This window comes from Podarcis cretensis (genome assembly GCF_951804945.1).
Source record: "Podarcis cretensis genome assembly, chromosome: 1".
NCBI lineage: Eukaryota > Metazoa > Chordata > Lepidosauria > Squamata > Lacertidae > Podarcis > Podarcis cretensis.
The window spans coordinates 11624060-11648041 of NC_137170.1; the positions used below are offsets into that span (position 1 = coordinate 11624060).

Here is a 23982-nt window from a genome sequence, read left to right on the forward strand (position 1 = left end):
GGATCTGTCCTTTCAGGGCTGATTTCCTTCAGAATGGATAGGTTTGATCTTCTTGCAGTCCATGGGACTCTCAAGGGTCTCCTCCAGCACCAGAATTCAAAAGCATCAATTCTTCGGCAATCAGCCTTTTTTATGGTCCAGCTCTCACTTTCATACATCACTACTGGGAAAACCATGGCTTTTTACTATACGGACCTTTGTTGGCAAGGTGATGCCTCTGCTTTGCATGCTCACATCAGTTTAAATGGCCTTCATCTCCTGTTCGGCAGCAGTCAACTCCCCTAATGCAGGCCTGCAAATATATGATCAGCCAATCTGAATGCGTGGATGGGGGCCCATCAGGTAGCTTGATCAACCTCCCTTTTTATTTAGTAGTCCTTGGGAGGCAGCAAAAAAATAAAATAGAGGACAATTGATGAGCAGGTTGGTGGCGTCGTGCTTGGCTCAGCGGGCGACAAGTGGTCTATTCTGAGATGTGTAGCTAGTTTAAATGATACAGGGAAGTGGGTGGATGATTGTGTTCCCTCTAGCGACAGCTCCCCACGCAGTGGTACAGAACTGCCCATCACTTGAGCAATGCTTCCTTGGGTAGCTGCTTGGTTTACTTGCTTGCACACACACACCTGTCTGAGTGTATGTTTGCTTTTGTGCACCCATGAACAGAGCCTGTCTTCCTCATAGCAACTGGAGAAAGGAAAACTTCAAAGCCAAACTCTGTTTAACTTCTTCCGCTTTTGCACTGCTTGGGAATTCATTTAACAAGCATCTTAGTTTTCCCGTCAGGGATTGGGACTTGGCACATGTTCAGCGCAGGCCGCAACCAAATAGGTCATCTTGTCGCTTGGATGCCAGCCAGCCATTGTAGCAAACTGCCCAGATCTCTTGGGGTCCCTGTGTTGCCCTCACTGTGTGTTGGTTCTAAGTATACTTTTCCCTGTGGGTGCTTGATGTCTGCACGCTGCACCTTTTAAAGTCCTGCTGTGTTTTCATTTTGCATTGCTTCAAAGGCTCTGCTTGTTATAGGAGTTGTTCCGTTCCTGGTTTCATTCCAGATCTGGAGTTTATTTACGCCTACCCTAATCATTGTCAGACAACAAGGATGGCTGGGAACAATGTGGACTTGTACGGTCAACCTTGATGGCTTCTCGGGTGATTGCAGAGGCATCTGCTGCCGTAAGACACCTTGTTTGCCCAGGATGTTCCCCTGCACTGGGAATGTACAAAATACCTGAATACCTCTCCTTTGAGTCCTTTTCTGACTCTCAGTCGTGCAACTCTGACAAAAGAAATTAGAGATGATGGATAGGAAACTTTACTTGCTCCATGCTTCTCTCTTATTTCATAAAAGGACAAAGTTCTTGGTTTTGCATGCAGGAAAATATCCCAGGTTCCATCCACAGGTAGGGCTGGGAGAAAAAAACCCTTTTCTGAAACCCTAAAGAGCCACTGCCAATCAACGTAGACAGTGCTGAGCCAGATGGACTGGGTCTGTATAAGGCAACTTCCTATGTTCCTGTGGGTTTTTAAAAACGTATTTTTAAATTAATTTTGAATATATGAACATACAGCCAGCTTCAGTTCCCCAACCCAATAACAACCCCAGCTATGTACAGTTGCATTAGTAACAATAAAGTAAAACATTGACTTGATGGCTGCCGATTTATAAAGTGCTATTCCACAGGCTCCCATGTTTCTTGGGTGGTTCATATGCTTGTTCTTCCTTTGGTGCAAATGAAATAATTCCTGTGGTTTTTATGATGGGTTTACTCCTGTTTGAAGTCCAGATCCTGACCTCCAAGAGAGACCCAAATTGGCCAGTGCTCTTTCCATCTCCGTCAGCATCGCATAAGAGAAGTTTGCATGCAGCCCCGGTTTTTCTTTTTTCCAGAATCCAAAGTCCAAAAATCCAACTCCAAAGGCTTTGCCTTCAGTGCTCCTTGGTGGGCACCTCTTTCTATTTGTGGGGAGACTGGATCTCCCACATAAGACCTCTAGGATGGGACGTTTCCGACCGCTTTGCCTTTTTAATAGGTCCCTGGTGTTCACTGCCAAACCTTTATTTCTTTTGTGCAACATTCATGTTTCTGTTCAAGTGATCAAACAAGATGCAAAAGCTGTTTCAAATAAGGTTTGTCTCTCTCACACACACAGAGGAACATCCTCTTTCCTCTCCCCCAAAAGATATATTACTTCCTAATGTGAAAATGCAATTGTTGCCAGACTTGTAATTAACACAAATAAACTGCTACATCTTTGAAAAGCTCTCAGGTACTTGATGAATGTGCTGTGATTAATGTAGAGGAACTTGTTTTTATTATGAGTTCCAGAACTGTTTTGGGCAAGAGCTCTGGTTACTGGAAATGGATTATAAATGCTGCAATATTTGCATCTGCAATGCACCCGGTTTAAACCGGGGTCCTATGTCTCTGGAAAGGGGAAGGGGAAATGTTCACATATGGAAGGAAATTCTAAGGCCAGACATATAGTCAACTGGATTTTGATGTATATCTGAGCTGTTTTCATTACCTCTGTGCCATCACCCTTCGTTCAAAGAGATCAAGGGGCATACTACTTCTCATTGAAACTCTTATTAAAGCCTTCAGTTTAACTTAACCCTTATACTCCTTACCGCCTCAACCCCTACTGGAAAAAAACCTGAGTTCATTTTAGATTATTCTGTAGTTTAGTGGTGGTGCATATGCTTTACAGGTAAAAGATCTCTAAACCACTGAGCCTCTTGGGCTTGCCAATCAGAAGCTCGGCGGTTTGAATCCACACAACAGCATGAGCTCCCGTTGCTTTGTCCCAGATCCTGCCAACCTAGCAGTTCAAAAGCATAACCGTGCGAGTAGATAAATAGGTACCACTACAGCAGGAAGGTAAATGGCATTTAGACCTGCTGGCCACATGACCCAGAAAGCTGTCTGTGGACAAACACCAGCTCCCTCGGCCTGAAGCGAGATGAGCTCTGCGCCCCATAGTTGCCTTTGATTGGACTTAACCGCCCAGGGGCCCTTTACCTTTTGGCTTTTTAAAAGATCTCCATTTCAAACCATGGCATCTCTAGCTAAAAAGATCAGGGTTGGAGGGGAAGGGGAATACCAGCCAGAGTGGGAAATACTGAGCTCTATGGACAAATAGTCTGACCTGGTGTAAGGCTGTGCTCTACATCGGGGGTGCCAAAACCTGTGGTCCTCCAGGTGTTGAATCACGGCTGCCATCATCCCTAGCAATTAGCCATCCTGGGTGAGACTTGAGAGCAACCTCTTTAGTGTGGCAGCTTCTCCACCCCTGTTCTGCTCGCAACTGAAAGCAAATTCCTTACCATTTTACTACCCATTCACTCAGTTTGCAAATGTCCTTTTGGAGCTGTTTGCAATCTCTCTTTGTTTCACTGACTGAACTATGCAGTATCATCAGCAAACTTGGCCACCTCACTGCTCCTAATTCTTTATGGTTTATGAACAAGTTAAAAAGCACGGGTCCCAATACCGTGCCTGGTGTTTTGTATGTGCCATAGAAGTTCACTCCATTGGTTACTCTCACCATAGGAAACAACTGTGTAGAAGAGAGAGCTTTTACTTGGCAAACACCAACACACCCACAAGCTGTTGGCAGTTGCTACAAGAAGTATTCACTCTCTGAGCCCAGAGAGGGTTCTTTGCTTTCAAAGTCCACAAGGCAAGTACTAAGTTGAGATGCTTTCAAAGTCCTGCAACTTCCAGAGTTCTCTTGAGTCCAGAAGACTTGTAAGTTGTCCACCTTCTCTCAGATGAGCTCTTCTCAAAGCTTCCACAGTTCCATAAATTTCTCCAACAGTCTTCACAAGTCTCCACTACGTCCCAACAAAGAATACCATAACCAGAGCCCTTTACGTACCTAATGCTATGTGCTAGTTTGCCAAGCAACTCGGATAAAACAGTCACATGATGCTTTGCTGAGTTGGAAGGGACCACGAGGATCCTCTAGTCCAACCCCGGCAATGCAGGAATATTTTGCCCAACATGGGTCTCAAACCCCCAACCCTGAGATTTAAGAGTCTCATGCTCTACCTACTGAGCTATTGCCCACCCATGTCAAGTGCACACCCAGGCTGGCTTCTATGCAGTGTGTTATGTGGGCATAGAATGCAGAAAGGGGCCATAGCTCAGGGGCAGAGCAACTGCTTTACACACACAAAGTCCAGGTTCAATCCCACGTATCTCCAGTTAGGTCTGGAGTGGGAACACCCCATGCTTGAAGTCCTGGTGTGCAACAGGCAGTGTTGACACTACTAAGCTAGGAGGACCGGTGATCTTACACGGTATAAGGCAACTTCTGGTGCTCCTAAGTTCTGTAGTGGTGGCAAACCAAAAAATTCTGGTTACCGATAGGTAGCCGTGTTGGACTGCCATAGTCAAAACAAAAAATTCCTTCCAGTAGCACCTTAAAGACCAACTAAGTTATTTCTAGGTATGAGCTTTCGTGTGCATGCACACTTCTTCAGATACACTGAAACAGAAGTCACTAGACCCTTCTATATAGTGAGAAGGTGGGGAGGGGTATTGCTCAGAAGGGTGGTGGGATTGGGTGATTGGCAGATAGCTGTGATGAGCCTGTTGACGACTCTTAACGACTGCAATAGGTCTTACAGGAAAAAGCAAGGGGTGAGAAGGTGAAAAATGGCTTTGTCATGTATAATGAGATAAGAATCCAATGTCTTTGTTCAGACCAGGTCTCTCCATGGTTTTAAGTTTGGTAATAAGTTGCAATTCAAAAAATGCTGGAGTTGCTTTCACAAGGGAGGAGCCCCTGTGTAGGCGAAAGGCTTGCTATATATAGCCTAGCTATTGGGACACGGGTGGCGCTGTGGGTTAAACCACAGAGCCTAGGACTTGCCAATCAGAAGGTCGGCGGTTCGAATCCCTGCGACAGGGTGAGCTCCCGTTGCTCGGTCCCTGCTCCTGCCAACCTAGCAGTTCGAAAGCATGTCAAAGTGCAAGTAGATGAATAGGTACCGCTCCAGTGGGAAGGTAAACGGCGTTTCCGTGCGCTGCTTTGGTTCGCCAGAAGTGGCTTAGTCATGCTGGCCACATGACCCGGAAGCTGTACGCCGGCTCCCTTGGCCAGTAAAGCGAGATGAGCGCCGCAACCCAGAGTCGGTCACGACTGGACGTAATGGTCAGGGGTCCCTTTACCTATTGGGAAGAAGGAAATTCATGCAACAATTAGTTTATTGTCTTACCTGTAAAGAGCTTTGAAGCTTAAGATGTTTCATGTTCCCTTTAAACCCCCCCACCCCCATTTTTAAGCATTGTGTTCAAGTAATGACAGCTGATAGGGGTCTCCAAGGCAAAAGGAACCAACTGTTTTGGTGTCCTCCTAAGGTAGTTATTCTGCATGCAATGTGCTGTACCCTGAGAGACTGGCAGCTGGTGTGCTATGAGGAATAAATCACGAAAGACTCCTGCGCCCGGCCACCAAGGAGGCTGTTGCACGCCTGTGTGATTTATTGCTGTCCCTTTGCCTGCTCCCAGTCATTCTTTACTCACAGCGAAGCCATAAGCTCATCCGTCTTCTACAGCTCTGTGCTGGAAATTATCTGAACGGGTGCTCTCTGGGCGCCGAGATTGCAGCAGAAGTCCCTCTCGTCCAGTATGTTGTCTCTGCATAAATCACTATTAGAGCACCGCCTTCCAAACAGCGTTGCACACCCAGAACAAAAGGGTCGTTAGCAGAGGGGCTGTAGAGTTTGTGCTTTGCAAGATCAGGCAGCAGGTGCTGGGAAAGACCCTATAGAGCTGCGGCCAGCCAGAATAGATTGTACTGGGCTAGATCAATAATTTGAACTGGTAGAAGGCCACTTCTTCTGTTTTCATGTCCCTATGTGGGAAGGTAGTTCTTCTTGCACAACCCAGCAGGTGTTTTTTTGGGAGGATCATAGAATCATAGAGTTGGAAGAGACCCTGAGGTTCATCTAGGCCAACCCCCCGCAATGCAGGAATATGCAGCTATCCCATACGGGGTTTGAACCTGCTACCTTGGCATTATTAGCACCATGCTCTAACCAACTGAGCTGTAAGGTGGTGTAAGAAAAGTGAAGAGTACCTCTCAATTTCTTCCTCTTCTTCTTTGAAAAATGGTGTACTACCCATTGGGAGTGTTACTACTGAGCTGAATCCTAGAACAATAGGATCCAGAATGCAGCAGTCCGATTGGTCCGCAGGAGCCACCCAATCCAGTTACAGGTGCAAGTGAATCAGTGACCTGATTGGCCTGCAGGAACAGCCAACCAGACTTCTGGAGGAGGTGAATACGCAACCTGATTGGCCTACAGGAGCAGCCCAGAATTAGCCAATCACGCAGGGCCCATTGTGTAAATAATGTATATGTAGCTAGACGTTTTGGGGAAAGATTCATTCTTTGCTACTATGAGCTGAATAAAGAGCATGAAATTCACACTCAACTCCGAGTATATTTCAGGGGGAAAGTGTCATAAGTTTTAGAGGACGCAACAGGTAGAAAAATAAGTGGTCCGCCATGACTGGCAGCTATTCTCAAGTGGTCCATGCGGGGGAAAGAGTATGGGAACCAGTAATCTAGGGTGCATTCACAATTAAACATTTCCACCCCTCCAGTTACTTAACCAAGGCTTTCTGCCATTCTATGGGTCTGTACTGAGAATTGCTAAACTGGAATCTCCATTCAGCCACAAACTTGCAATTGAAGAATAGTGGCAGAGAGATTACCAACGGCACACGTACAAATTTATGTTAAGCCGTGGGTCTCAGGTTTTGAGAAGAGTCCCTTGGCAGGGGCATACAAGACACCTTGGGGAAAGAGAGTGCAAATTTCCAGGAAGGAAGAGGTTCCAGAGGGAGGCAATTTGGAGACAAACTCTCTTTGCGGCATCATTTAACTCTGCAATCAGCCAAAATGCTCCGTTAGCCAAGCTAGCTGCAGATGAGCAGATAGGGAGATAGGACTCATCTCTTGGGCCAGCTCATCCGTTGCAAAGGGTTTAACTCTTATTAGGACATTAATCCATATTATCTTTACAAGGCCAAGCAAAATATTACAAGATGCTGTGCAAGCTTTCACATTCTCCATAACTCTTATTCGGGGTTGCTGGTAAACAAAGAGGAGAGGAGAGGAAGGAACTTGCTATTGCTAAGTTCTGGACATCTGTAAGCACCAATTTATTAGCAGTTGGGTTTACATTGCTTGGGAACCGAATTCTTATGGAAAAATCGACTGGCAAAGATACATTGACAAAGCAGCAATGAAAATTCAGGTAGGTTTTCTGCAGCTTGCTCCAGTTTTACATCATAAACACATAAAAAAGCAACATGAGCACAGACCACCTGCTTCTTCTGAGGAAATGGACACTTTTTCTGAAAGAGGGAAATTGTTTGTATTATACTGACTAATTTGTTTGACAAGATGCTGCACTCTTTGAGGGGCATTCTGTTTGTTATATCTCTCTGTGTATAATTTATTAATTTATTATAATTATTATTTATTCAATTTATATACCACCCTTTTTCAGAAGATCCCAGGGCGGTGTACAACATTAAAAACACATTACAGAACATCAATGGTAAAATAATAATAAAGACAGACAACCTATCATACATATTAAAAGTAAGGTGAATGGCTGAGATTTACAGTTAAGGAACGATAAATGTATTTACCAGGTATGGTTGCAACTCAGGTTGCTAAGAATGTCATAATGTCATCTGCCCATTTCCCTACAAAACGTTGATCATTTTTCCTACATAGGCAGTTATCTTTCTACAAGGGCTGACATGGATGCCAAAATCCAGCATCATCTGAGCTCTGGGAGTGCAGCGTTCTCCTGATGGAAGTGCAGAGTGTTTGAGGGGAAACCAAAATGCTTGTTTACAAAGCTATTGTCCTACCAATCTTACTGTACGCTTCTGAAACATGGACCACTTATAAACGCCATCTCCAACTCCTCAAAAGATTCCATTAATGGTGTTTCTGAAAAATTTTACACATCACTTGGGAAGACAGGTGAACAAATGCACTGGAAGAAGCGAAGATCACCAGTGTCAAAGCAATGATTCTTCAACATCAACTTTGTTGGACTGGTCATGTTGTTCAGATGCCTGATTATCATCTTCCAAAGCAACTACTCTATTCCAAACTTGAGAATGGAAAACGAAATGCCAGTGGACAACAAAATAGGTTTAAAGATACTCTCAAGGCAAATCTTTAAAAATGCAGTATAAGCATGGATAATTGGGAAACACTGGCCTCCCGTTGGAGAAGAAGCCTCTCCCAAAGGTGTCGTGGACTTTGAAGACGCTCAAACTCAGGACAAAAGGAGAAACACAATGAGAAGAAGGCACATTTGGCAAACCCTCACTGTGATCAACTCACGCCTGGAAACCTATGTCCCCACTGTGGAAGGGTATGCGGATCCAGAATTGGCCTCCACAGTCACTTACAGACACACACACACACACACACACTGTTAAGACCATATCACAATCTTACTCGGTTATGAGTGATTGCCAAAGAAGAAGAAGTTCATGAATTCTTTCTCCAGGCCAAAACAGAGCCTCCTTGTCAGGTGCAGGCTACTAGCAGAAAAGCTAGATTATGAGGGTTTTGTGTTATGGAGAATCAAGGCAATCTTAACAAAAAGAAAGTGGGGGTTAATTTAAGGTGGTGTGCTAAACAGAAAAACTAACAGAATCTGTTAGCAGTGCTTCTTCAGAGAAAGGGATCCCATAGGCTTCTGGAATATGCTGGACTACAACTCCCATCGTGCATAGCTATTGGCCACACTGGCTGGGGATGATGGGAGTTGGGAGTCCAACAGCTGTTGACGGAATGCCATAGGCTCCCCCTCCTTGCCTCATAGAATGAAGTCCCATCTCCAGATACCCCACATTTCCTGCATCACAGGGGGTTAGAATAGATGACTCTTGGGGTCCCTTCCACCTCTACAAGTCTGTGATTCTACGAAATATCCTCTTCCTTCAGGCTAGGATCGCACTGCTGAATGGCCGACTTTGGCATTCAGCTTGATAAAGCTGGTGTTTTCATTAAAGGGTTTAATCTGGAATGCATCCCCAATGTTTGCATGAGTCGCAATGGTGGGGGAACCCATAGCATATCAACCAGTCTGAAGACATTAGTACTGCAATCACTGGCTGCATCTGTGCAGGCCTGGCCTCTTGTACTCGTTTCCCATGTGCGGGAAGACAGCCAAGACAAATTGGATTCGTTTGATAACGTTCAGACTGGACCAGCTGCTACTGCATGAGCATAAAGGCCTAAGCCAAGATGGCGGCGTTCTATCTCCTGTGTGAGAGGAAGGAAGACTCTGAATGCCAGTTGGTGGTGCTTCAATTTATTACATTTATATGCCGATTTCCATTCAAATGGGTCTCAAAGTGGCTTACAAGCAATAAATAACAATAACATGCTGGCTAGAACATAACAGAACGTCACAAATACAGAATAAACTAAATCATCAGTAAAACAATTGCAATCTATAAAGCACAAAGCAACAACTTAAACAATAAGCCATATTATATTATTAACAAATCAATTCAGCATTTATAATCTATAACACAGGGGTCAGGAAACTTTTTCAGCAGGGGGCCAGTCCACGGTTCCTCAGACCTTGTCGGGGGCCGGACTATATTGGAGTGGGTGGGTGGGAATTAACGAATTCCTATGCCTCACAAATAACCCAGAGATGCATTTTAAATAAAAGGACACATTCTACTCATGTAAAAACACGCTGATTCCCAGGCTGTCCACGGGCCGAATTTAGAAGGCAATTGGGCTGGATCCGGCCCCCAGGCCTTAGTTTGCCTACCCATGCTATAAAACAATATTAACCTTTAGCCAGATCCAGCAGGGCTTCTTATGTTGTTGACAATGGAGTGTGCCTTGGGGGGTGAAGTCAAACTGCTGCGTTAGGAGACCAGTTTGGGGCACAAGCCTGGGCAGTGTATATTTAGGGAGTTGGGCTGCCCAAAGGACAAGACCTGCCTCTCAGCGCTCGTGGTGTGGTCCAAAGGAAAGCAGAGCAGTATGTTTGGCACCAGCTTGGCTGTAGCAGTTGCAAGAAGGAGACACATGAGGCACCATCCATCCATTTTAGGGACTCCATTCCGGATTTGAGGAGGGTTTAATCCTTAGCCTTTTCGTCTCTCCAATATGTCCCCCAAGGCAGCGGAGGTTTAGGATCAGAGTCTTCATTCTCCTCTAAGGGCTGCCTTCCCAGGTTGACGAGCCCCATGTGCCTCTTGTTCATAAACACCCCATCAGAATCCCCAAATGCTTGTGTAAGTCGCATCTCCCATTAGCCCTGGTCACCGGGGTTTCCTGGTTGGAGCAGATGGGAGTTGGAGTCCCACAACACCTGCAGGGCCACAGGCTCTGCATCCTTGACCTCATGGATGTTCTAAACCAGGTTCCTCCAGTCTGATGTTGTCCAGATGTTGAGGACTACAAACCCCATCAGCTCCGGCCAGCATGCCCAGTAGACAAGGATTCTGGTGGCTGTTGGGAGTCTGCAAAATCAAGAGGGCACCACTGCAGGTGTGGAAAAACGCCTGGAGGTGAAGAATAACAGGACAGGTACCCAGACTTGTCTCAAACAGATACAGTGGGCAGTCATGGGATAGAGCACTGGCTGCCAATTAGTTTCCGGGCCCAGTTCAAAGTGCTGGTTTTGACCTATAAAGACTTACACAGCTCAGGAGCTCAATACCTTAAGGAATGTCTGTCTCCATTTGAACCAACCCGAACACTGACTTTGTAATCTCTATATCCCCACCTCCTTGAGAGGTTTGGAGGGTGGCGGCATGAGACAGGGCCTTTTCCGTAGTGGCTCCCCAACTATGGAACACTCTCCCCAGAGAGGTGAAAATACTCTTCTTTACCCAGGCCTTCGGTTACTGAATAATCTATGGCCCGTTAAATGTGCGAGAGACTGGTTATTATGCTGTGTATTATGTTTTCATTATTATGCTGAGTAAATTATGTTCTTAATGTTGTACACCACTCTGGGACCTTTGGATAAAGGGAGGTATATAAATTGAATAAATATTGTAGTAACCTGGCTGCACTATAAAGGCTGGTTCACACATTCGTGTTTTCCAGTTGATGAAAATAAGGTAACTTGTAGATGTGAATCATTGATCTGACACAAGGGAGGCAGTGCTCATGCTACCCTGAACCATCACAAACACCCCCATGTTTGAGGGAAGGGGAAGGCGCTATCTCTGCGTGGAGAAGGTGTCAGGTTCGATCCTTGGAAGAAATAGTTTTGCTTTTTTTTTTACAAAGGATCCGGTATGAGACGACGGGAAAGGCTCTCCGCCCAGACTGGCTTCAAACGGACACACAGCACTTCCCTCCAGCGGCCTCAGAGAAAACAACCGAAGCGCGTGCGAACGTGTGAACCTGCGCCCTTGCTGCACTATGCGTAAGAGAAGCGCGCGTTTGCAGGACATGCGTTATGGGAAACGTTTCCATCTTTCCACGCAGCAGCGACACCTGCATGTTTCCAGGGCACGTAGGTCTGGTTCGTCACCTATACGCTAGTTTCTTGGCGGGGGAGCCGACCCGGCGTCTGTTAATCCGAATTAAGGACCGGGGGTGGGCGGCACTTTTCCTCCTGCCTTTGGCGCGACCCGATCCTGGGCGGGGAGCTTCGCCTTGGCGCGCCGAGGGGGCGCCCGAAGGACGGCTCCCCGCCTCCTCTCCCCTCCCCGCGGCCGTCCAGTGGGCGGATCTCGGCGGCGCCGCGGCAGGCAGGCGGGCGGGCGGGCAGGCAGGACGGCAGCGCGGGCGAGGCGCGGGGTGCGGCGGCCGGAGCGCAAGGTGAGCCTGGCGGGGCAAGCGATCGCCCCGGGGAAGCGGTTGCACATTGCCAAGGCGGGAGCGGGGATGCAGATCCGGAGCGGGCGGCCAGGCAGGCAGGCAGGGGAGCACCGAGGCAGCAAGCGCGGAATCCAGCGGGCAGCAGCTGCAGCAAATGCCCGGGGCTGCATGGCGCACGGCGGCCCGGGAGTGCCAAGCGCCCGGCAGGAAGAGGGGCGGGACGGGCGAGCAGCCGCAGGCAGCCCCCACCGGTGCAACGAGGGGGAGCGCGCGGCGTGCAGAGCCGCGGAGGCGTGCAGCAGCAGCAGCAGCAGCAGCGTGCGCGCTGGGGGCTCGGCGGTGGGGATGTGCGCGCCGGGCGCCTTGCAAGCGCGAGGCTTTTGCAGCTGCACAAGGGCAGCGCGCCCGCTTGCTCTGCAAAGAAGCGCCCCTCGAAGCTGCAAGGCGCGCCCGCTCCCAGGCTCCGCAGCCGGGATGAGGATCGCCTGAGCGCCAGCAACGACGAGGTGCAGGTAGTTGCAGGTTCCCCTTAAATGATAGGCAGTATTGGGGGGGGGAGAGTGATTGAAAAAGAGAGAGCGGTGCATAGCCCACGGCTGGACCTCCGCGTAAGCCGCTTGTTAGAGATCTCCACGCTTAAGCGGCATACAAATTTTTCAAAAGGGAGATGTGCAAATCTTCACGCGGTCAACCTGAGCATGGTCCCTTGGGGCAAAGCGAAGGGCTCCTTCTCAGCCTCAGTGACTTGTCTGTAGAATGGGTGCCTCGGGGATCTCTTGCACGGTGGTTTGGAAAGGTCTTGCTGGTTCCCGGAGTCGGTGCTGGCGGCTTCAATCCTTTGTCTGAAGAACAGGTGGAATTGTAGACTGGCACACTTTCTGTGAATCGAGAGTCAGCAGTTCTGACTGCAGATAGCCGGGGCTACCTTTACGATGTATCTTTAAAATAAAATAAAAAATCCCACTTAATGGATGCCTGCAAAAATGCTGGGTTTGCAGTACAGAAACTACCTTGTAGGGGCTTGTCGCATCAGATTTTTGCAAATCAAATTTGCATGCTATTATATACATTAGAAATGCACAAGGCACCTTGTGTTTTGCAGGGTTTGGCTAATTAGTTTAAAAGGTTATCTGGCTTAACCGGGTGTCAATTTTTTAAAATATATGTATAATACACCCATATTGTGGTGCCTGGCAGGTAGCTGCTTACAATGTCCCCCACCCCCGTTTTTCTTGAATAGAGGAAAGAATGCTTTCAGTGGAACTTGATGTGACAGGTGGAAATCATTTTTTATCCTGGCCTTTAACACCTGTGACAGGTGTTTCCACCCTATTCCTGTGACTGTAATTTGTTTTAACTGTTTTCAATACCCCTTTCTTTAAAAAACAAAACAAAACCTTCCAAACTATTGTTCATTCATTTGCAAATAAATACCAGTGTAATCAGATAACGAGGTAGTAGGATCGACTAACATTTCTTTCACCCTGGGGTTGTGCTTGCAGAAATATATACGATAATGGCTGTCGCTGCAACTCCCCCTTTCTCTCAGTGCAAGGACTGCTAAAAATGTTCTTCGCACTATATGGCTTCATTCTGTGCTCGGCTTTCTCCTGTGCCGCTGGCTGCTTTTTTTTGCAGCTGGCTCCATGTACCAAGTTCTGATCAAGACATGCAAAGAACTTCTCTAGTGGTCGTGTAGAATGGGTGGGGGTAATTAACATTGTTGTTGTTTAGTCGTGTCTCACTCTTCGTGACCCCGTGGACCAGAGCACGCCAGGCACTCCTGTCTTCCACTGCCTCCCGCAGTTTGGTCAAACTCATGCTGGTAGCTTTGAGAACACTGTCCAACCACCTCGTCCTCTGTCATCCCCTTCTCCTTGTGCCCTCCATCTTTCCCAACATCAGGGTCTTTTCCAGGGAGTCTTCTCTTCTCATGAGGTGGCCAAAGTATTGGAGCCTCGGCTTCACGATCTGTCCTTCCAGTGAGCACTCAGGGCTGATTTCCTTCAGAATGGATAGGTTTGATCTTCTTGCAGTCCATGGGGCTCTCAAGAGTCTCCTCCAGCACCATAATTCAAAAGCATCAATTCTTCGGCGATCAGCCTTCTTTATGGTCCAGCTCTCACTTCCATACATCACTACTGGGAAAACCATAGCTTTAACTATACGGACCTTTGTTGGCAAGGTGATGTCTCTGCTTTTTAACATTGGGCACCTTTAATGATGCAGTGTCAGACTAGGACCTGGGAGACCAAGGGTTCCAATCCTCCATTCAGCCACGAATCTCACCTTTTTGGGTCTAGTTCACACGCGCATTTACATTGCTAGATTTCTCTGCGCTCAGTGGCTGTGTGAACTGGCTCCCATTGCGAGTGGCAGGGACACACTGCATCAGAATGGTGCACAACTTTCACCAGTGGTCTTCGGGTTTGTCCCATGACACATGCTGATCACCAGTGGAAGCTGTCGTCAGTGGCTGCTAATACGTAGGCATGGACCTTGCATCTTTTTCTTGCACTCTTTTTTCTTTGCAAACTTTCTCATGTTTCTGATCTTAACAAGTTCAAGTCCGACGGCGTCGAGAGCTGCTATCACAGCTCAGCCAGCTTGCTCCAGAACACAGGTTCCTCCTTCTGGGAACAATCTTGAACTTTGCCATTCTAACAGAGTTGCTGCTTGCTCAAATACTATCTGCCCATGTGGAACCATTTAAATAGAGCGGGTGGAATTCAGCGCTGCGTTGTTGTACTTGTTCCGGCTTTCGCAAGCAATTTCAGCTTGCCAGTGGGCACTCTCCCTCCACCAAAAGAGTGAATTTCACAGGGAGGGGGAAGCCTGGTTTTGAGAGCAGAAGTTTTTCCACAGGGCACCTGCCAATGGAGGTGAATCCCGCCGAGTATCAGTACCGTATTTTTCGCTCTATAAAACACACTTTTCCCCTCCTAAAAGGTAAGGGGAAATGTGTGTGCGTCTTATGGAGCGAATGCAGTCGGGAGGCTCTGCTCAGCGCTCCCTTTAAAGAGCCGCGTGGATCGTGTGTGCGGCTCTTTGGGGCTTTTCCCCGAGGAGGGAGAAGGGGTGCCCCGGCTTCTGGGATTCAGATTTTTTTTTTTCTTGTTTTCCTCTTCCAAAAACTACGTGCGTCTTATGGTCTGGTGCGTCTTACAGAGCGAAAAATACGGTGATTGGTTTCATATGGTGCCTTTTTAGAGCTAGACATGGTGGTTAGAATACCAGATTCGGTCTGTAGAGCGACAGAGGAGGAAAGAGGCAGGTTCAAATCCCCACTAAGCCAGGACTGGGTGACCTTGAGCCAGTCACCAGCCTACCTCAAAGGTTTGTTGTAAAGGTAAGTTGGGGGATGCGGGTGGCGCTGTGGTCTAAACCACTGAGGCTCTTGGGCTTGCCAATCAGAAGGTCAGCGGTTCGAGTCCCCGTGATGGAGTGAGCTCCCGTTGCTCTGTCCCAGCTCCTGCCAACCTAGCAGTTCGAAAGCACGTCAGCGCAAGTAGATAAATAGGTACCGCTTTAGCAGGAAGGTAAACAGCATTTCCATGCACTCTGACTTCCGTTGCAGTTGTTTGGCTTCTCCAGAAGCAGTTTAATCATGCTGGCCACAAGAACCGGAAAGCTGTCTGTGGACAAACGCCGGCTCCCTCGGCCTGAAAAGCATGATGAGTGCTGCAACCCCAGAGTCGCCTTTGACTGGACTTAGCCGTCCAGGGGTCCTCTACCTTTTACCTAAGCAGGGGGTGGAAATACAGGTAGTAGTAATATTTAGGTTTATACAGCACAACAAGCTTCAGGTCATTGGTGGCTCGCCACAAACTAGTCCAGTTGATTGCATGGACTTTCCAAACGGACTTGGGTTTTTACAGATAGGAAGTCATGGACAGATGAACTTCTGTCGCAGCAAATCTTCATAGAATCATAGTGCAGTGGTACCTCGCAAGACGAAATTAATTCGTTCCGCGAGTTTTTTCGTCTTGCGATTTTTTCGTCTTGCGAAGCACGGACTTTGGAAAAGCTTCAAAAATCACCAAAGTCTTCAAAAACCTCAAAAAAGGCTACCACACCGTGTGCTATGAGTTGCTCCTCGAAGTGAATGCACGGTTTTAAGAAAAAGGAAACAAACTTGCAAGACAAAGGAAACAAACTTGCAAGACGTTTTCGTCTTGAGAAGCAAGCCCATAGGGAAATCCGTCTTGCAAAGCAACTCAAAAAATGAAAAACTCTTTCGTTCTGCGAGTTTTTCGTCTTTCGAGGCATTCGTCTTGCGAGGTACCACTGTATCGTAGAGTTGGAAGCAGGGTGGATAAAAATCAAGGTTGTTTGTTTTCTTAAACCAAACTAACAGATTTGTTTTATTTAAATCAGATTTTTTAAATTTAAATCAGATTTTTTTAATTTAAATCAGATTTTTAAAATTTAAATCAGATTTTTTTAATTTAAATCAGATTTTTTTAATTTAAATCAGATTTTTAAAATTTAAATCAGATTTTTAAAATAAAATGCTTTTGGAGGAAATATCTTTCTAAAGATTTTCTATTTAAGTTACATTATAGTGCAAAGGCTATTCATCAGGAAATAAGGATTTGTTTAAGTTTTTCATGTGTGCTAAAACTCAGTCTAAGTTGTTGGGTTTTTTTAAAAAAATTGTTTAACCACATCAGTTAACAAGCATGGATACATATGCTATAATGTTATTGTTTTAGTTAAATAAATTGTTTAAATTGCTATGAAGGAAATGATTATTTTTCTCGTTCCAATAAAGTACAGGAGAACAGTTGTCAAAATATAAACAGTTCACATATTAAACCTCACCATAATTTAATCATTATCGGTCTATGTATTTCTAAGACTATCACCAAATCAGTAATTTTTGATAGAACTGTAAAAACAACTCTGAAAATTTATTATTCCAAAAATGAAACCTTCATCTAGTTGTAAAGATTAAGGTGATACCAGCAAGAATGAGTCTTTCTGTAAAAAAAAAAGAAAAAATATTTAAATCAAGTCTTACTGACTAGTGATTTAAATCATTAGTCAGTAAGACTTGATTTAAATCATTTTTTAAAAACAGATAGACTCATTCTTGCTGGTATAATAATAATAATTTATTATTTGTACCCTGCCCATCTGGCTGGGTTTCCCCAGCCACTCTGGGCGGCTTCCAACAAAGATGAAAGATACACTAAAATGTCACATATTAAAAACTTCCCTGAACAGGGCTGCCTTCAGATGTCTTCTGAATGTCAGGTAGATGTTTATCGCTTTGACATCTGGTGGGAGGGCGTTCCACAAGGCGGGTGCCACTACCGAGAAGGCCCTCTGCCTGGTTCCCTGTAGCTTTGCTTCTCGCAATGAGGGAACCGCCAGAAGGCCCTCGGAGCTGGACCTCAGTGTCCAGGCAGAACGATGGGGGTGGAGACGCTCCTTCAGATATACTGGGCCAAGGCCGTTTAGGGCTTTCAAGGTCAGCACCAACACTTTGAATTGTGCTCGGAAACGTACTGGGAGCCAATGTAGGTCTTTCAAGACCGGTGTTATATGGTCTCGGTGGCTGCTCCCAGTCACCAGTCTAGCTGCCACATTCTGGATTAGTTGTAGTTTCCGGGTCACCTTCAAAGGTAGCCCCACGTAGAGCGCATTGCAGTAGTATCACCTTAATACTTGGTTAAACATTTGGTTAAACACTTAAGATGTGGTTAAACATTTCAAATCCACCCTGGTTGGAAGGGACCCATAGGGGTCATCTAGCCCAACCCCCTGCAATGCAGAAATCTCAGCTAAAGCATCCAGTACAGATAACCGTTCAACCTCTGCTCAATGTTGAAGCTCCTCTAAGTCACCGCTAGCGAATGTGCGCAGCTATCCTTGGAGTCCACTGGCCTGATCTGAAGGCAGGAGAAATGTTTAGATGGGGCATCTTGTTTTCCTGCAGCCACCCACAACGTGTGGATATCATCGTCCTCCAGACTCCCATCAGGCCTTGCCAGCGCGGCCAATGGGCAAGGATGATGGGAGTTGTAGTCCCAAGAGGGTGTCAGATATCGCCAGACCATGGTCCCATCTGCCGCAGCCCTCTCTGCTCCCTGAGAGAGGTCTGAGGTGCAGGATCCTTCCACAAACAGCTCCAATAGAGCCCTTCAACTAGAGGTGCCGGGTGTAGAACCTGAGGTACTCTACATGCCAAGCATGTGCTCTGGGCCAGGAGTCCTCTGGCTGTTAGACAGCTGTTAAAACAGCTGCTCTAAACCAGCATTTGAGGTTGGTGTACCAAAGGCTTAGCTCCCTTTATTCCTGCATTCCAGGGGTTTGGACTAGATGGCGGCTTGAGATTACTTCCAACTCTACAATTCTATGATTTAAAATGTTTTTTCCGCCCCCCCCTAATAATAATTATTAAATTTCATACAAAGACATAAAGTAAACATAACAGAAAAAGAAATAAACAACAATAAAAGAAAAAAGATAATAGAGAAAATAAAATATTACAAACCTCCCATATACCACCACATACATAAATACAATAAGACTTAAAAATTAATTAGTTAAACTCCAACTTCATAAACATATTACTTGACTTCCTCTAATCTCTTCCAACTGAATTTCCTTGTAATTGAATGTAGCAGTTTCCAATATCATTATTCCATATAACAATATTCCGGTTATAATCAAATTTCCTAACTTTTCTTATCCTTCTGTTTCTTATTTATTTATTTAATCCTAATTTAACCCTAGGCCTAATTAGTTCTTTCAAGTAATTACAAATCTTTAATATTACAATATTTATTCAAATAGTCTTTAAATTTCTTTCAGTCTTCTTGATATTCCTCTTCTTTCTGGTCGCGGATTCTCCTGGTGAGATCAGCCAGCTCCATAAAGTCCATCATCTTCATCTGCCATTCTTCTACCGTTGGTAATTCTTGTGTTTTCCATTTTTTGGCTATTAAAATCCGTGCAGCAGTTGTGGCATGCAAAAATACTTTTACATCTCTTTTGAGCAACTCAGAACCTATTATTCCAAGGAGAAAGGCTTCTTCATAAACGTATATTTCATCATTTTTAAAAATTCATTATAAGTTTTTCCCCAGACGTCTTTTACCTTTTTTTTTTTTAAGAGTGACTTTTCCTTTTGCAATGTGCTTGCAATTTTTAATAATAATAATAATAATAATAATAATAATAATAATTAATAATAAATGAAAAGGGGGGATGGGGTGGGCATCCAGGAATTGTTATTATTTGATTCCACCCACCACTGAACCCAGTGGTGTTTCCATTTCATGTATGTATGCAGAACCTGGGAATCTAAGCCTCCGCACAAGTGGGTAGACGCCTGTGCTGTTGCTATCACGAATTATTTGTAAGGGCACAGTGATCTCAACGAAAGCTCTTAGAGTGAGTAATCGGATGTTTGGGATGAGCCTGAGGCTTTGCTGCAAATCTTGGTTCTTGGTGCTGCAAATCTTGGCAGAAAACTCTCCCTCCTTCCTTCCAGCCACTTTTAGAAGTACAGTGGTACCTCGGGGTACTTAATTCGTCCCGGAGGTCCGTTCTTAAATTGAAACTGTTCTTAAACTGAAGCACTACTTTAGCTAATGAGGCCTCCCGCTGCCACCACCATGCGATTTCTGTTCTCACCCTGAAGCAAAGTTCTTAACCTGAAGCAATATTTCTAGGTTAGTGGAGTCTGTAACCTGAAGCGTATGTAACCTGAAGTGTATGTAACCTGAAGCGTATGTAACCCAAGGTACCACTGTATCACAATGGCATTTGCGGTTGAAGGGCTTCGCCCTTAGGTAGCGCCCGTGAAATGCTGAAGACATGTGCTTGGCGATTTATGCTGCAGTTGCTATGGAAAGGGAAGGCAAGACTATAAATAAACATCCCTCGTGCAGCGCAGCTCGCATTTTTGAAGAAGAAAGCCGTGGGTGCTAGCAAGAAAGCGCCTATATGACGTTTGTGTCGCAAACGGGACTTGGGTTCCCACAAAGTAGACATCCCTTCTTGTCCACGGCACCACGGCCTATATTTTTTTGCAGAACCTGAGCTTTCTTCAGGAGTTTGTTGATGGTGGGGATGACTTGTCCTCTCTGCTACAGAGGGCCTTCTCGGTAGTGGTGCCCGCCTTGTGAAACGCCCTTCTGTCAAATATAAAACAGATAAATGACTACAGTGGACCCACCGGATACGAATTAAATTTGTTCCGGGGGTCCATCCACATCCCGAAAAGTCCGGAGGCAGAAGCGCTGCTTCTGTACGCGCGACACGCAGAGCACTTCTGCGCATGTGCGCACGGCAAAACGCGGAAGTATACACTTCCAGGTTTGCAGCATTCGTAACCCGAAAGCCACGTATCCAGAGCGGTCCGTAACTAGAGGGTCTACTGTATGTGACTTTTAGAAGACATCTGAAGGCAGCCTTGTATAGGAGAGTTTTTAAGGTTTGGTGCTTTATTATGTTTTTATATCTGTTGGAAGCTGGAGTCAGGGTTCGATGCAATTCTCCACAAGATAAGTCATCTGAACTAGTCAGATGTTTAACTGATCATCAAAATGGCAACTGGACATTCCATTTTGGCCACTGTAACTTTGGTTTAATGCCTTTGGATGTCGTGCTTATACAGTTGTACCTTGGTTTTCGAACAGCTTCGTTCTCAAACGTTTTGGCTCCCGGATGTCGCAAACCCGGAAGTAACTATTCTGGTTTGCGAACTATTTTTGGAACGTCCAATGGGGCTTCCGCGGCTTCTGATTGGCTGCAGAAGCTTCCTGCCGCCAATCAGAAGCCGTGCTTTGGTTTCCAAACGTTTTAGAAGTTGACCGAACTTCCAGAACGGTTTCCGTTCGACTTCCAAGGTACGACTGTATATCTGAGGTATGACTGTATATCTCCTCCACTGTATTTTCTGTTTATGGCTGCATTCAATAGAGATGTAAATATGGGGCCCCTACAGTCAAACCCAATACCTTCCTACAAAGGTGGTTAAATATAAATAAAAAATAAAATAAAGCACTTCTCCTTCCCCTCCCTTGCAAAGCAGTCTGATTTTTTTGGAGCATTAATTTGTGTGGGCACCCTGAGTACAGTGCAATATTACTTTCCCCCATTTCTCTCTCTCCCCCCCCCCCCGCAGGTGCCCACAAAGCAATCCCATCAATGAGGAAAGTCGTTGTGTTTTATAACCCGAGGGATGCTAATTGGAAAATGGACCAAAAGGCAATAAGAAGCAGAATTGGAAGGACACAAGGATGCCTCTCCCTGAACCAGTTTATGAAGATGGCCTTCTTTGTAGTCGCTTGCATGCAAAACCCCTGATTGGGAAAAGGCACGTATATTTGCAAGTGGATGTTGTCTCCCGGGGCTGTCGTTAATGGAGCAGGGCCAGTCTCTGTGATTATCCAAAATCTATTTTAAACTATTAAAGCGCCAAGCTTCTGATGAAAGAGTGTCGCCCATCGCACCGAGAGATGATTAAAATTGATGCTCAGAGGCGTCGGGCAGAGAGTTCTTCAGTAAGATACACGGAGGGGGGGAAAAACACCCTGCTGTCAAAAAAAGAAAAATCTCACTCTTTTAAAAAACAAAAACACTAAGCGAAAGAGAAAGCTGCCTTCAGGTGTCCATCAAAAGATGTTTTTGTAAAAAATAGAATAAAATAGATAGGTCATCTTGAGGTCGTGAGAAGACATCTCAAGGGATGGTTTGTTGAGTTTGATAACAGCATATCAGCGCTGCAGATGCAAACAGTCGTCTCCTCTCTGCAGGGAATTGTGCTTCTAAGGATTTTGTCACTTCCCAAACTACAATTCCAAGTATTCACAACTGCTATAAAACTGATACGTTTGTGGTGTGGATCTGCCATAAGGATGCCTTTCCTCTGAAACGATAGCTACGGGACAGGGATTTAAGAATGGAGGATGCAACGAAAGAAATTCAGACAGAGAGTATGCAAGAACCGGAAGCCTCAAATGCGGAAAAGCCTTTCCTTCCACACGAGAGCCCGGCCCAAAAGGTCTCCGCGATTTGCTTTAAGAAAAGGAAGAAGTCCTACGCAACAGAGAAACACGAGGTTCGTGAATTTGTAACCCGAAAGGCTACAAACCAGCTCTCCAACTCTGGGCAAAGTCAAATGGAGGCTTCAGATCTATCGTGGACGTCAGGAGGGGCCTGGTTGTCCTTCAAGCGGCTTGTGACACTGAGGAGGAGGTCCAAATCCGCTTTGAAGAAACAAGCGCAGTCTGGTTCCCGTGTGCAGCTGGAGACGAATATGGAAAATTCTGGCGCAAAGGAGCGCACCAACTCCAACCATAAAATTCCCTGCCTAAGGTTCTGTAGAAGCAAGAAGTCCTGCCAGGCTGAAATAACAGAGGAGGGGGATCATGGTGAGAAAGCCAGCGAAGGGACGAGCATTCTGGATAACAAAAGGAACAGTGAACCGGAGTCTGTGTCTGTGGAAGGTCCTCTGAACGCTGACCCCAGCGGTGCCCTTGAAAACGAGGGCGACAGGGGGGTTGTAAACAACTCCGAAGAAGTGGCTCCAGCCAGGAGAGAGGACGCTTTTTCAGAGATGAGTCCGGGTCCTGACCAATACACAGACTTTACAGCTCAGTCAGAAATTATCCACTCCGAAACGGTCCTCAAAACAGAACAGGAGAAGCAACTCTTCCAGCTGCATCACGGAAGCCTTTATGGGGAACCTGAAGAAGTGAGAAACGAGAGGTTTGATTTTGAGGGAGAGGTGGGTTCCCTGCTTGCCCAGGACCTGCCAGAAAGCCAACCCAACGTCTTGGAAGGAGAAGACTCCAAGAACTCTCCTGTCAAAGAGGCTGAGTTGGAACAATCAGTGGAAGATGCTGTGCTGGAGATGGACGGTGCCAAGGAAGGCGATTCGGTTGAAGTGATGCTGCATTTCAGTCTGCCTGTGTCCGAAGACGAGGCTTCACAGGAGCCAAATTGTCCCATCCAGGAAGCAGAATCTGACGAAAACAAGCTTGCAATGCCTGGGGCGGGCATTGTGATAATGATCACAGAAGCGGAGGCCATCCAGGAGGAAGAGGAAGAGGAACCCAGCTATAGCTGCGAAACGTTTTCCTTTCCGCAAGCCAGCAAACAGAAAGCGAAAAAGAAAACCAGCAAAGTCCCTGATTCCAGGTCAGGGAGGGAAGGCAAGATGTGTCCACAGGCCCAGCCACCTTTGGGTGCCAATGACCAGGAGCACTGGGCTTCAGAACAATACGAGATGCTTCTGATTGAAACGGCTGCCTCACTTGTGAAGGCGGCCATCCAGTCGTCCATCGAGCAGCTTGTGAATGAGATGGCTCTGGAGCAAAATAAACAAAACAGTTTTCTATGATAGGGTCACCGGAGCTCCCTGGTGGTCTTTGGCCGGGCCCTGCCATTAGACTTCCACAAGTACTGTAGCGGATTCTGAGCACCGGGGAAAAGGTGCAAGGGACCTGCTGTTTAAGTGGCTTGGCTGAATTTTCTGCATCAGGTGCCAAAACTACCTGTCCTCGTCTTACAGGTTAATCCAGTATTAATGCCATAGGAAGGGGGAAGGAAGTCCTACAATATTTGAACTCAACATGAAAGACATCGGATGAAACCCCGAGTTAAATTGCAGTACTCGCTGCAATTAGCTTAATTTTGCATGTCGGTGAGACGAATGTATCATGTACGTAAAAAAAGGATTTTTGGAAGGGTGGGCCCTTTGCTGCATGGTGACGTGTTAATGGCTTGTTCTGCGTAGTAGAGCTAGGAGAGCAAGAAGCCACCTCTTCTTCCCCATGTCCATTTATTTCCCTTACTTAGAACCAAGTTGTTCGATTCCCATTATTGCCAAATGCTTGAAGAAGCCCTACGTTAATCAAATTTAACACCCGCTAAATTGCTTTTGGTTAAGTTGCTGTTAGAGGCAAGTTGTTGAACTGGGATCAATTGACAGAACAGTGAATGAAGGATGCACACGTTGAAACTGGCAAGCAAGACGTTTTTATCGGAGGTCTTGCAGAGGCCTTAAGAGCCATATTAGCAAAACTTCAGTGTTCATTTAGAAAAGTGTAACTTTCTAGAGCCTTTTGGCACTGTTTTTGCTCAGAATAAATGTTTCGTTTTCAGAGA

The 23982-nt window shown here is 46.0% G+C and overlaps 2 protein-coding genes across 7 annotated transcripts in view; both read left to right on the plus strand.

Annotated features, from left to right (window-relative positions):
* The window catches only part of MTHFD1 (methylenetetrahydrofolate dehydrogenase, cyclohydrolase and formyltetrahydrofolate synthetase 1), a 76986-nt gene extending 74726 nt beyond the window's left edge, over nucleotides 1–2260 (plus strand). The window contains exon 29 of the mRNA XM_079990438.1: nucleotides 1053–2260. The gene's annotated coding sequence lies outside the window, so the exon portion shown is untranslated. The remainder of the gene's footprint in view (nucleotides 1–1052) is intronic.
* A 9117-nt stretch (nucleotides 2261–11377) lies between these two features.
* Nucleotides 11378–23982, plus strand: AKAP5 (A-kinase anchoring protein 5). 6 transcript variants are annotated; one of them, XM_079951414.1, is made up of 2 exons: nucleotides 11378–11455; nucleotides 20996–23982. In XM_079951414.1, the coding sequence occupies exon 2, from the start codon at nucleotides 21773–21775 to the stop codon at nucleotides 23213–23215; it is 1443 nt and encodes a 480-aa protein (XP_079807540.1). In that variant the 5' UTR covers nucleotides 11378–11455; nucleotides 20996–21772; the 3' UTR covers nucleotides 23216–23982. The 6 variants fall into 6 exon arrangements, with proteins under 6 accessions (XP_079807540.1, XP_079807541.1, XP_079807536.1 ...); XM_079951415.1 differs by lacking the exon at nucleotides 11378–11455 and adding an exon at nucleotides 11525–11545; XM_079951410.1 differs by lacking the exon at nucleotides 11378–11455 and adding an exon at nucleotides 11569–11853.

What these genes read in the sequence shown, in the direction of transcription:
- AKAP5 (XM_079951414.1), top strand. Translation starts at nt 21,773, where the DNA reads ATGGAGGATGCAACGAAAGAAATTCAGACAGAGAGTATGCAAGAACCG.